Source organism: Pseudonaja textilis, chromosome 2 (genome assembly GCF_049901715.1).
Source record: "Pseudonaja textilis isolate UNSWEBS1 chromosome 2, rPseTex1.2, whole genome shotgun sequence".
NCBI classification, from domain to species: domain Eukaryota; kingdom Metazoa; phylum Chordata; class Lepidosauria; order Squamata; family Elapidae; genus Pseudonaja; species Pseudonaja textilis.
This window is the reverse complement of record NC_141991.1, coordinates 120,341,768-120,355,555: the sequence shown is the minus strand read 5'-3', so window position 1 is coordinate 120,355,555 and position 13,788 is coordinate 120,341,768. Positions and strand designations below refer to the sequence as shown.

Here is a 13,788-nt window from a genome sequence, read left to right as displayed (position 1 = left end):
AAAACTGAGCTGCCTTTTTCTGTTTTTAATAGCGAAAACAAGCTTAATTGCCCAACAGAAATTTGCCATTCTCAAGTTTGCAGATATAACGGGAGAAGGACAATCTGTTGAAAGGAACTATTCAGTCCATGGGTTTCCTGCTATGTAAAAGGGCCTATTTATGTCAGTATTCTCTGTGCATCACTCATAGTAGCCATGCAGCCCCCAGGCAAAGCCTCAAATCCTTGACATAGTAAAGATAGCAGGTCTCTCTATTATTGGCTTAAGTTCAGAATTTTAACAGATTTGTTTTTCAGAATCTGGAAATATAAATGTTATTATATTATAATGCATCACTGCCTTTTAACTTAGATAACTGGCACTTTTTACAAAGCGTACAAAATTGTTATTTAAATTTCATGCATGGGTGATACTGGCCCCAACACCACCCTTTCAGCATTTTGCTCTGGGTCTAATTTTTCCTGTCACTGTCAGGAAACTCTGGATGATTCACTTTCGCTTCTAAGAACACTAAATGCACTTGTTTGTTCACTTGCTCGCTGCCGAATGACTGGAAGGTGGCTTTCGTTTCTTCCCGGAAGTTTGGATTAATGTTTAGGTACTCTTCTAAAAAGACATCCACGGTACAATGGAAACAATAAGAGAAATCATAAAAAATAATAGCACATTGCTGAAAAAGACATAAATGTAAATCTTAAAATACGTTAAACTACAAGGATTACAATACTCATTCACTTTAAAAAGTAGTCCTTAACGTACAACCACAACTGAGCCCAAAATTTCCATTGTTAAGCAAGGCAGTTGTTAAATGAGTTTTGCCCCATTTTCAACTTTTTTGCCATAGTTGTTAAGCAAATCATGCAGTTGTTAATTGGATCCTATAGTCACCACTCAGAGATTTGACAAAGTGAGTGAAGCAGCAAAAAGTTTATTGAAAAATATGTTCTTGGGTGGCTAGCAAAGTAAAGCACACCCAAAGACAGATTCCAGCAGCATTTTATTCCCTCAGCCCAAAGCTCAAGTCCCTCCCTTGTTTTCCCCATTTGACAAGGGCCATAAGGTTCACGACCATTCCGGAATGCCTGTTTCACCCACCTGAATTCCCTCCCTGTTTATATCCCTCCATCACCCTCTACTTAATTCCCTTACCGCTTGTTTGCTTTTAGCAGTGAATGTGTACAATTTCACCTACCAGTAGCCCACAGGTCCTGCTTTCTTGGAACCCATTTGCATTGGTACAAGAAACTGAAATAAGTAGTTAGATTCTTTAGCCTATGCTTCTCTGTAAGCTCTTATGGTTAAACTGTTAGCTGACATGTTTCTATCACCTAGCTATTCTTTCTAAGATTGCAAACATTTCCTATTCTTCTAACTACTCTTCCTTGTTATTCTAAGGCACGTTACTTTTCTAAGTACATGTACTTAAAAATGTTAAATTATCTCTGATACCAAAACAACCCTTTGTTATTTTCCACAGTTATAACTTCAAATGATCACTAAATGAATTGTAAGTTGTAAATCAAAGATTACCTGTACTGTAATGCTACCCTATCATAGAAGGAAAGCTCTGTGTTTAGTTGAAGGAATTTTAAGGAATGCATTACATTAGAGTAATTCATATTTGCCCACAGACTCCATAAGATGTCTCAAAAGCATCCTCCTGAATGCTATTTCTGAGTTTGAAAAGTGCTCCTGATTAATCTTATTGTCTACTGTGCCCTTCCCAAGTTTTAAGTGGATTCATGATGGTGGGCTGAAGGACTCGGCTGCCTTATTCTTAGGCAAGGCAACATTGTCTTCATATCCTACAGCTTGCCTAAAAACATGCAACACCTTCTGTGTTTGTTTCCAGAACTATGATATATGAATCCCCAATCCTGCTGTACTTAAAACTTGAGGAAAGGAAAGGCATATGTGTTTAGATACTCCCTTATATTTTGCTGGGTTCGCCTGAAACAGCTTCACAAAGTGTGAAAGACATCATAGGACATCATGAGACCGCTCTGACTAGAATTCATCCATACGATAAATTCATATCTTGAAAAAGTAAATATTCCACTCCATAATTAATGAAAACATAGACTAAAATCAGGCCATGTTATTAAAGCAAGATGGAAAAATCTCTTACCAGTCACCACAAGTTCTTCTTTAGAGGTTTTAGATACACTTCCATGCTCCACTGTGCAAATATAATTGCCATTGTCTTCCAACTTGACTATCTTGCAATATGTTAGGGTCTCTCTGCCCTTTGTGCTATTCAGAATTGTTTTATTTTTCTGCAAGATAATTTCAGTTTGATCCTGGCGAAGTAGGACAGTTGAACATGTTATACAAATCTTATCCCCTTCGGTAATATTCTGTGGTGGGTCGATGGTTATTTTAGGAACAGAAAATGGTTCTGCCAAAAAAGAAGGAAATCTATGATAATTTAAAAAAACACAAAACGGCACATGGAAAGATTCCAGAGAGGTCACTACATTACTCCTCTAAAGCAAAAACCTAAGCCTGGGCCTTGTGGCAGCTGTCAGAAAAATAATTTGGGGTTCCAACTCAAGCTGTGGCTGCGTAAGAATAAATAAAAATGAGATCCGGGCAGCTATGAGGAAAGAATAAATATTTATTCCTAAAAGCAAAACAGTTTGCATTTAAGGGAAAGCTGCAGAGAAATGGGGTACAACAGTGGAATTTTATAGGGGCAGCTTGTCCAGGTGTCATGGGCTGATTCTAGGATGACACTTGAGGGGCATGTATGTGTGTATGCGTGTGTTCGTATGTTTATTCTTGTGAATATGGAGCTCCTCTGGGAGACCTAATTTACTTAACTCTATTGTGTTTGTAGATCTTATCTTTTGATATGTGGATTAGGTCTAGGTAACTTGTTTGAGGAAGTTGCTAATTTTAGCTGATTAACTTAATTTCAGCTTGACTGTTAATTATCTAGTGGGAGACACTGATTCTCAGACCATTGTAGACAGTGATGGGATTCAATTTTTTTTTACTACCATACCAGTTCTGTGGTATGATGTGACCCAGTGGTAGGATTAATTTTTTTTTTACTACCGGTTCTGTGGGCGTGGCTTGGTGGGCGTGGCAGGGGAAGGATACTGTAAAATCTCCAGTCAGAAGTGGTATTTGCCGGTTCTCTGAACTACACAAAATTTCCACCAGAAATTGGAGAACTTGTCAGAACCTGCTGAATTCCACCTCTGATAATATTTTGAGGGGAAGATGGAAACAGTATAAAGAATAAAATACGGTATATTCGGATATAAAACTTCTCACACACCTTATAAGCTAACTAAGAATTTAAGATGTCATTGACTATGGTCCACTTCTTTAGATATATGTAATATTATCCATATAAAGGAATCTGAGGAAAGGGAAGGGTGGGAAAGATAAAAGTAAAAATTAAATAAACTATACAAAGTAAAAACAATGATTACTTATAGTTAGTCGGGCTGTGTTATTATTTATTTCTTGGAATTGTTGAGGCTCTGGGAAAATATACATTTGATTTAAGTACTTGGTGTCCAATGGCATGTTTGGAGGTGGGCATGAGATGGTAATTTCAATTGTGTAATGAAAGCCTTGCCCTACTCCTTTGTACATGCATGCAAGATTGACCCATATACAAAAGGAACAAGGGATAATCTCTCTCTCTCTCTCACACACACACACACACACACACACACACTGCTAGGTCAAATAATGATCTAAAGCAGTTTTTTATCTTTAAATCCAGAGCACTGCATGGGCCTAAACAAAAAAGACCATTCATAATATAATTCTGTACCCCTGTTGAATTTATTCTCACGCTGGGGAGATTATTAAGGAACATACACAATGTTCTAAGAAATAAGTATGTCTGTTCAGCCGAGAATAAATTGCATTAAGACCTTTTAATAAAATTTCATCTCTGCTCCTTCATGATGATGAACAGACTTTAGCAAAGTAATTGTGATGAAATATTTGAGTTGGGTTTCCCTAACGGCAACATCTCCACTACTTCTAGATTAAGCTCTGCACCCACAAAAACACATGTGGTTGTGTCTATAAGGCAGTATAGCCAGTTAACTCCTCATTCTTTTGGGGTGCCAAAAAAAAAGTGACTGTAGAGACAATTGAGCAGCATGGATTTTGGAACTTTGGGGTGGATGCAGACCTACTGGGCATTCTTGCCTTGTTCTGCTTACTGATTTCTAAAGATATCACCCTACCCTTAGCATAGCTGAGTACTTGCGGTGCTGCCCATTGGTCAATTTGAGGACAAATCCATGAGCTCATGAGATGCTTTCAAGCCTCACATCAGTAACAAGAGCAATTGTGGAATGGCTGAAAACAGTTGTTGGAATGAAAACTGTGGTGGTGTGCAATGTCCTTTATTTTCCCTGGGTTAAAAATGGTGACGTTCTTATCACAGCATATATTAATCAGCTGATCCATGCAAAAAAAACCCATAAAACTGCAGAAGGATAGAAAGATGCATACATAGTATTACTTTCTCTGGAAAAACAATAGACAAAGTTGTACAAACGAAGTGTCACAAGACTAATGGTTATTTTATTTTCTGTAGTGATCTTTGAGGACTTATATACTAGTTACATTTACTTACATTTAGTTCTGTGCAAAACTCTTTTATGAACCATGGAGGAATTTAACAAAAACCTTTAATTTATTTTAAAATATATGACTGCCAGCATCAGGGATAATCCAGAACCAGTGCTTTCGGCAGTTCTTGTACTTTCAATCATGAGTTAGCTAACATGCTTGGAATATCTCTGACAATTTGAAAACCGCCCTGCTGATTCAAAGATCCATCTGACATAGCAATTATTTCTCAATATGTTAGGATATTTAATTTAGTAGCAGGAACAGTAAAGTGTACAATTGGCCAGAAAACAGAGTTGTAATTAATTAGAGAGTGCTGACTCATGCATGAGGCAATCTATGCTATGATTGGTTGCTGCAAGTTTAAAAGGGGAGTTTCCCCTTTTTCCCTCCTTTTTTTCTTCTGTGTGCTTTGTATAATGTTTAATTTACCCCATGATGCTCCTGTGTTCCTGACTATCTTGAGTTTTTTTTTTTCTGGATGATGACAAAGACTGCTATAAATTTGAATGATAAATATATTTATATATATAAAACACTGCAAGTTTGTGTTAGTGTCCCCAACTTTATCTGGACAGCTGTTGCACAATTCCCTGACACAATATCACCTAGAGAACTGAGATCATTCATAGGTTTCACTTTTAGGAATATTTCATTGATTTTAGGAATATTTTGTTTATTTAACTTTTAGAAATATTTAAGGATATTTCATTGATTTGACATTTAAGAATATTTCATCGATTTGACTTTCAAGTTAGTTCCTAAAAGCCAAGTTGCCAAGACATATGTAGAAAGAACCATTACTAAGTGATTCCTTAAAGTGTAAAAAAAATGTAGAAGAGAATATATTAAGGCTGGTTGGGTTTACCATGAGAATGTGTTTATCTGGGATAATGAGAATTTACAACTCAGTCTGCAGCATTTTTTAAACAAAATCAAAAGGCATAATTTTGCTTATTAATTTTGAAAGTAAAAGTCTGACTAACTTACCTGAAACTGTGACTATTGTTCGGTTACTGCGCCCTGAAGCTTGAGATCCTGTCACTAAATTCATCTGGACAGCACATTCAAAATTTAAAATACTGTCTCCGGCATCAATGGGAAATTCTAACTCAACAAAGTTTTCAACTTTCGATATTCGTTTTCTGTCATGTACAACTCCATTTGCAGACTGTTTAGTTTTATAAAATGTGAAAAATAAAGGTGGCTTTTCTTCTGGCAGTTCACAGCGTAAAAGTACATTTTCACCTTCCATCACTTCTGTTTTCAGGACACTCAATTCCGGCTTCATTATGCCTTCAAAATAGAGAAGCATTCATGAATTAAAATATATCTTTGCAAGTGACAAGCTGAAAATCATTTCAGCTTGATCTTGGGATTTTTATGTGTCAATACAGGAAAAATCTCAAGTTCAGGCTGTTTTTTTCAAGCTCTGAAAAAAAAAGGAAAACCTAGGATCTTTCTTCCAAAGGATCTTCTTCTAAAGTTCTTTTTTTCTTGAAGTTGTTGTTATAAGTTATGATAAGTTGTAACAAACTAGAGAGCCATGCTGGTTAAGGCACAGGGCTAGAAACCAAAGAATCATAAATTCTAGTGCCACTTTGGACATCAAAAGCCAGCTGGATGACTTTGGGGCAGTCAGTCTCTTTCTCAGCCCAACTAGCCTCACAGGGTTGTTGCTGTGAGGAAAATAGGAGGAGAAAGGAACATTAGGTATGAGTTATTTATAAAAATAATAAAGGCAGGAGGAAAAAAAATAACCCAAAGAGGCAAATAGCAACTGACAGAGAGATCTTTTTGATAAAGTAAAAAAAGTGCCACTTTCTTTGGGAAAAGGATCACCTAAAGAAAGCCATTTTGTATGTCATGGTTTCTTTATGGATTAGAGCCAAATGCCACAAGTGTTGCAAAACCTCTTTGGATTTCTTCCTCGTAGTACAGACTTGGGAAAGACTGTTTTGTTGCTTTGGAAATTTGTAACACTAAATGGTAGAGTAAAAGGATTTTAAAAAAAAACAACTGAATAAAAATCTGCAGTCCAGATAGAATTTTACACAAGAGAAGCTACATCCACGGAAAAATACCAGGAAGATGTGACTATGAAAAACATGAGACACAAGTGATAAAGCTGGGTGCTTTCCACGAAAAAGGCTAAAATATGTTAAGTAAAGAAAATGAAAAATAACACAAAAAGATTTTCTGGAATAAGCAGAAAGAAAAGAAAAGAAAAGAAAAGAAAAGAAAAGAAAAGAAAAGAAAAAGAAAGAAAGAAAGAAAGAAAGAAAGAAAGAAAGAAAGAAAGAAAGAAAGAAAGAAAGAAAGATTAGAAAAAAGCACTGTGGTAAAAATACAAGGAAATTTTGTGTTTAATCTTTCCTATCTATAAAGAACAATTTTAATACCTGAGTTGTTTCTTCAAAGTATAAAGAGATACCTACCTTCAACTTTAATGATCAAAGGGTCACTGAATTTTTTTTTCTCCTCAACACTTAATGAACATTCATATTGTCCTGAAGAAGAAAATCTAGCCCGTGAGATTGTATACTGGGCGCTATCTTGTTCAACTGTGTTAGTGAACAGAAGCTCACCATCCTTGAAAAATGAAAACGTGTAATTCAGTCGGAAATGTTCATTCTTGCTAATATCCACAGAACAGTTGAGGATGAGTGGTACTCCTTTGTGTATTTCGTTTTGTGGAAAAGCCTGGAGTGAAACTTTATTGATAGTGAACACTGGAAAAGAAGAGAAATGTTCATGATATTAATTTCAGGATTGGATTTCTTATGACTTTTTTAATTAATTAAATCAAGAATAGGCTTGATTTGATTAATCAAAAAATTACATGATTGTATACTTTGAGTTGGATTTATTTGATACATTCTTAAACTGAGTAAAGATGATAGACTTGTAGTCCAAAGCATATTAGATTGCAAAGACTGTACTAGGTCATTGTGTAAGATGTTAGTCATCTTTCATTTGATGTTTCTAAATATCCAGCCTTATTTTTATCACAGAAGGATTGTTTCAGTTGATGGAACAACTTTCTTGAGAGCAAAACTGAGGGGTTAATAAAAGAGAAAACCTGAGCAATCCAAGGGGGCTGTCCCTCATCAGTGAGGAATGATAGTGAACCAACCCTCATCAGTGAGGAATGATAGTGAACCAATAGGAGGTTGGTATGGTATGGAAATTGATGGATGATACACTCTTTGGCTGATATGATACGTCATAAGCTTTTCTCCTCACTCTACTCCTTTCCTCTTCTGCTGCAGCATTTGAGGATATCCCCCCAAATCTGCTCAGGTGGTCTTGGAAGACTGCATGGGAAAAGTCTTCTTCCCCCAATCATCCATCTTCTTATTATGTTATTTGTTTTCATTTATTTCTTAACTTTAGTATATAAGATCACCCACTCATACTTGATATAAACAATAAAATAACCTGAGATCAAACAACAAAAGCACGTTGAGAGCAATTAAAAAGAGCTCATTTGGTCTAGTGGTTAAGGCACTAGGCTAGAAACCAGGAGACAGTGACTTCTAGTTCTGCATTAGGCATAAAGACAATAGGAGCGAGACTCTCCCTCCCTCCCTCCCTCTCCCCCTTCTCTCTCTCTCTCTCTGTCACACACACAAACACAAAATCACCTAGTGCATTCACAGAATACCAAAAAAGGCTCACCACACAACCTGGCCTGATGCCCTGCTTCCACTGAAGGAAGCAGTTCCATTACCAGAAGAGCTTGACTGGATTCCATCCAGAATAAAAAGGAAAGTAACAAAAATTTGGCTGTTTTCATTTGCATTTTCTTAAAATTATACTAAATTAACCCTTGCACCAAGTGCTAAAAACAGTCCAACTGCCAATAACAAGTACAGAATGGTCCATGATAGGTAACCAATTTAGTCTAGTAAGCTGTGAGGCACAGTGCAGCTTAATCTTCCGAGGAGAGAGATCAACAATGAGCAGCTCAAGTTAATCAGTAGGAAAGTCGGCTCCTTCAACAGATGTTCCCTTCTTTCTCGCCTGCCTTGGTGGCTGCCATTGTTTTAAAGGTGACTCATCTGTGAGCATGTGTAGATAAGCGAGGGGCCCACCATGAGCAATGGGAAACGGAAGAGGGAATGTCCTCTTTCAGCTACACAGTCCTTATGCAACCCTACCAAACAACTTAAAATGGATGACTTTTTAAATGATATTCAGTCAACGGCCATAAGTAATAAATTATCATCCTCACTTATTAGCCTTTCTAACAGATACGATCCACTGGAATGGGACTTACAAGCTGAGGTAGAGAGCTCACAGCTTCCGGACATTTCTGCTTCTTTATCAGGGGAGTCTTCCCTCTTTCAAACATCATGTTGGTGTTGCCGCTGAAGGTTTGTTGCAACAAGAGTATGGGAAATTACAAAATAAAAACTTTTTTGATTTTATGTCTAGGCAATGTATGTACTGACTACTTTTGAGCTTTTAACTGAGGTCAACAAAAAAGTGGACTCATTAAAAGAATCAACTGTTAAGTTTGCTGATCCAAAGGTGGACCCTAACTTGGGTTTCACTAAAAGTACAAAAAAATTGTCATGTGATCTACTCCCTCATCTAGAGGTGCATGCTAAGCAAGGTTCTCTCTCCCAAGAAGTCTTGGATAAAAAGCACACAAGTTTTAACTTTTATCTACAGCAGCATCAGATTACCTTACGAAGTTTAAATAACCAAATGAATAAAGAGAAGTCGGGATTTAGAAATGCGGTTATTCTTTCCCTTAGCCAGCTTCTTCCCTGTGAAAGGCAGTTGGTAGATTTGCAGAGGGTGGAATGGCTTCCCTCCAGAGGGGCTTTTAAACATATTTTGCTGACTTTTAAACAACCCACTATAGCCAGTATGCTGTTCAAAATGAATTCCTTCCTTAGTGAATTTGGAATTTTTCCTATTTGCGTGTTTACTAAGGAGGGTATTAGTCCTTTAATAACTCATATTGGCAAGAAGAGCACTGCTTTCCGTGAGCCTAATTGCAACAATTTTAAAACTGTTTAAGGATGTTATCTCTCCCGCACCCTTGAGAAGTGGCAACTTGAAAAATCAACCTCCCACGTAAAGCTGCAAAACCTCCCATAGAATTTGCTATCCCGGTTGCAGATGTTATTAATGCTCTTTCTGAGAATTCTGATGAAATTCCTCTTCATATAGATGCTGCAAATAATAACTCTGTAAAAGAGGTGTACAGGCGAGAAGGAGTGGTTGCTCAATTACTGTGGAACAACAAATAGAACAACAAATAGAAGATGACTTTGGAGTAGGTGTTGAACTGGGTCATAAGGAGGTTCCCACCTGCTCGTTGCTACTCCCTTTGGTCTCGGACACTATTCCACTGGGCCAACCTACAATGATACCTTTGCAACAGGCTGTTGGCCCTCAGAAGCATTTGGAGTCTGTTTACCAATTTGGTAGTAGTGAAGGCAAATACCGAACAAACCAGTGTGTCTCTTTTGACTCTGAGGGAATCTTGGATAATATTACTCCTGTGGAATGACTGGAAAATGTTGCTGTCCCTCCCAATGCTCACATTAATTCCCTCCCTATAATGACAAATGACAAGCAAGTAGATTATTTTCACCTATTGTCCTGGAATATTGCTGGCTGGAAAGCCAGAGCCATGGATGGTGACTTGGAGGATTTTTTTTTATAAATTTTGATCTTATAGCCCTTCAGGAGACCTGGCTGACCACGGATGAAGAACAGATCCACCTGCCTGGCTTTGATTCGTGGTCTATTCCTGCAGTTAAATCTAAGACTAAAGGAAGGGCCTCTGGAGGCTTGTCAATTTTAGCCAAAGCAGAGTTGGGCTGGCAAGCCCAGAAGCTCGGTTTTGGTGATGCTTCTGCTTCACATTTAATTGTCAAGTTCTTCTATGGTTCTTTCAGATTGATATTGCTGAATATATATATCCCTCCTCACTCCACCCCTTATTATACACCTAATATCCGGGCAAATTTGGAAGAGACAGTTCTAAAATTAAATGTCCAACATCCTAACGTTACTATAGTTTTGGCAGGAGATTTTAATGCCAGGGTAGGGGCATCTTTACATAACTTTGTTTATTCTGGTGTTATTCCTGAGGATTATTTACTATCTATTCCTCCCTGGCATTCTAGTGATTATAAAAGAAATATTGCAGGTACACAATTGGTTTCTATGATTTATAATTGTAATCTCTATATTATAGGAGGTAAGGACTATAGTTTTATATATCCTTTTACTTATCACTCAAGTAACTCCAGTAGCTTTCTAGATTATACATGTGTTTCAAGAGATAAGCTTGAGAGGTTTGCAGGTATACAAGTCCATGTGAGGAAAGGTAGTGATCACCAACCAATTTCAGTTTTATTTCAAGGCAGTTCAGATATACGGAGAAACTCACCTTGTGGCAAAACGTTTTTTTGCAAACCTGTAAGTGAGACTGGATAGAAAACTCAAATGGGCCAAAGCTGATACTGTGGCATTATCTATTTTTTTGGATTCTGCACAACCTCAGATCTGGAGAAGCTTAATTTCTCATTCATCTTCAGGCTCAGATAATATTATGGCCCATTATGATGATCTATGTCATTCATTGAAGAAATTTCTTACTGTCAAACTTCCGATAAGAAACCGCCAACAAGTTGCAGTTAGCTGGTTTGATTCTGACTGTTCGTACAGTAGAAAATATTTGAGAGCTGCAATGCGTAGGGTTCAGCAATGTCCCACCTCAAAAAACTATAGCAACATGTTGAAAATTAGGTGTGATTATAAGAAATTGATAGCATCAAAGAAGGCTTCCTTTAGAACTAAATTATGGTCGGACTTGGAAATTTGGGCAAAAGGGTCAAATTCAGCTTTTTTTTGGAATGCTGTCTCAGGTATATTGAAGGAATGTAAATTTTATTTTTATTGATATCCCCATTCCTGCTTCAACGTGCAAGAATTTTTATTCTAATCTTATTTTTAACCCAATCAGGACTCTATGCATACCCAAAGCAATGATTTATTAACTTTAGAAAATCTCCCTATCTGGCCCCGTTTCTGTTTCAGAAATTAAATCCATTATTTGATCATCAAAAGCTAATAAGGCACCTGGTGAAGATTTTTTGTCCCCAGAATTATTTAAGACTTATATGGACTGGTGGGCACCTTTGTTAGCAGGGCTATTTACATTTATAAACAATACTGGCGGCATACCTGTGGGTTGGGAAGTGGCCATTATTGTTCCCTTACATAAAAAAGGAGACAGAGGCAATCCAAATAATTACAGGCCAATAAGCCTAACTGGAATTGTTGCTAAAATGTATGCAAAGCATTTGTTGAGCAAAATTGAAATCTGGGTTATGGAGAATAATCTTTTGGCAGAGGAACAAGCAGGCTTTAAACCAGAGCAATCTACCATAGATAATTGTTTCACATTATATAATTTGGTAACAAGGTATTTAAAAATGGGTAATTATTCACTGCATTTATGGATCTAAGTGCGGCTTCGATTCGTTAAACAGAAATATCTTGTGGAGGAAACTGGTGGACCTGAACATGGAGCCCAAACTCCTTTTTCTGGTTAGGGCCCTTTACTCAAACACCCATGTGAAAATTCGTACTGGCGTAAATGGAGCCCTGTCTAAGAGCATACCTACCAATATTGGCATAAGACAGGGCTGCAGTTTAGCCCCAATGCTTTTCAATCTCTATGTCAATGAGTTACCAGATTCCTGCATGCAGTAGATTTGCATATGCCAAAGATTCTTGATAAATTTATTAATATCCTTTTATATGCTGATGACATGGTATTAATGGCTCATTCACAAATAGGCCTGAGGAGACTGTTGCATAAGCTGAACACCTATTGTACTTTGAATTTCTTAAATATTAATAAAAGCAAGTCCAAAGTGTTGGTTTTCAGCACAAAAAGTAGGAAATATAATTGGCAGATTAATGGGGAGTCAATCGAACAAGTAAATTCTTTCACCTACTTAGGAGTGGTCTTTACTAACACAGGATCTTGGTTTAATCACTTTAAAAGTAGTGCATTAAGAGCTGAGATAAGCACCAAAAGGTTATATAAATTATTTAACCATAATTACCCAGGCACTTTGACCCCTATGTTGAAAGTATTTAGGGCAAAAATAGTTCCAATGCTGACATATGGTGCAGAACTGTGGGGTTTAAATAAAGCCTCCCCACTTGAACAAACTCAGACCCGCTTTTTAAGACACTTACTGGGGACTGATAAGAACACTTCTGCTTCAGCAGTCAGAGCGGAATTGGGTATCCTCTCCTTACAGAGCCATTTAATCATTAAAACATTTACATACTGGCTAAAGATACAATCAATGGATTCGGATAGACTTCCCAAACTATGCCTAACTGAACAGTTAAATATGTTCCAATTTAACTCCTGGGCCAGTCAACTCCCTAGAGCCATTTTAAGACATGGGTTTTCTACCCAATATTTATTGTCAAGGGCTTCCCAGGCAAGGAAAAATTTTAAACAGAGTGTCTTGGATATTAGTGCCCAGACTGACATGGAATTATTAGCAAAAAACAGATCTATAAGATGGTTGGCTAAGAATAAAAACATCTTCCAACCTGAAAAATACCTTTCAATGGGTATGTCACAATTATAGAGAAGAGCCTATACCAGAGCCAGATTTGAGTTACTGGATTCCATGTCCAGACATGGGCGCTTCCACCAGGCACCATACCACGTGAGAACCTGCATATGTGGTTCACCTGCCATTGAAGATATTTCCCACAACTTTTTCAACTGCCAAATATATGCCCCCATTAGGCTTAAATATTTATCATTTCTACTGGAAAGAAAAGCCCATTGGGAATCAAACCACAGACTGTTATATTTCCTCTGGGCCTCTAATGTACACATCGTTTGTAGGACTGCTAAGTTTATAATCAAGGCAGCGATCCTAAGAACCCAATATATTGAACAAATTGGTGTATCCTGCAAGGGTGATCTATTATCCGATTTCTGACTCCCTGGTTTTCAACATATGTTTTTATTATTGTATTCTTATATATCTAACTTATCTGTATTTTGTCTTGTTATATATTTATGTTATGTTATTGATAAGGTCTTATGACTATTCAATTAAATAAACAATACAATTTAGTCTAGTGGCTCAGGCACCAGGCTAGAAATCA

General features: G+C 37.2%; 1 protein-coding gene across 2 annotated transcripts in view; it reads right to left on the bottom strand.

The window, feature by feature from the left end:
- PECAM1 (platelet and endothelial cell adhesion molecule 1) overlaps positions 1 to 13,788 on the bottom strand; it is a 67,772-nt gene that overhangs the window by 38,578 nt on the left and 15,406 nt on the right. For both annotated transcript variants that reach the window (XM_026711076.2, XM_087925076.1), the window contains exons 3-5: positions 7,047 to 7,340; positions 5,599 to 5,904; positions 2,129 to 2,398 (exon numbers count right to left, since the gene is read on the bottom strand). In XM_026711076.2, the coding sequence (XP_026566861.2) occupies positions 2,129 to 2,398; positions 5,599 to 5,904; positions 7,047 to 7,340 (870 nt within the window). The remainder of the gene's footprint in view (positions 1 to 2,128; positions 2,399 to 5,598; positions 5,905 to 7,046; positions 7,341 to 13,788) is intronic.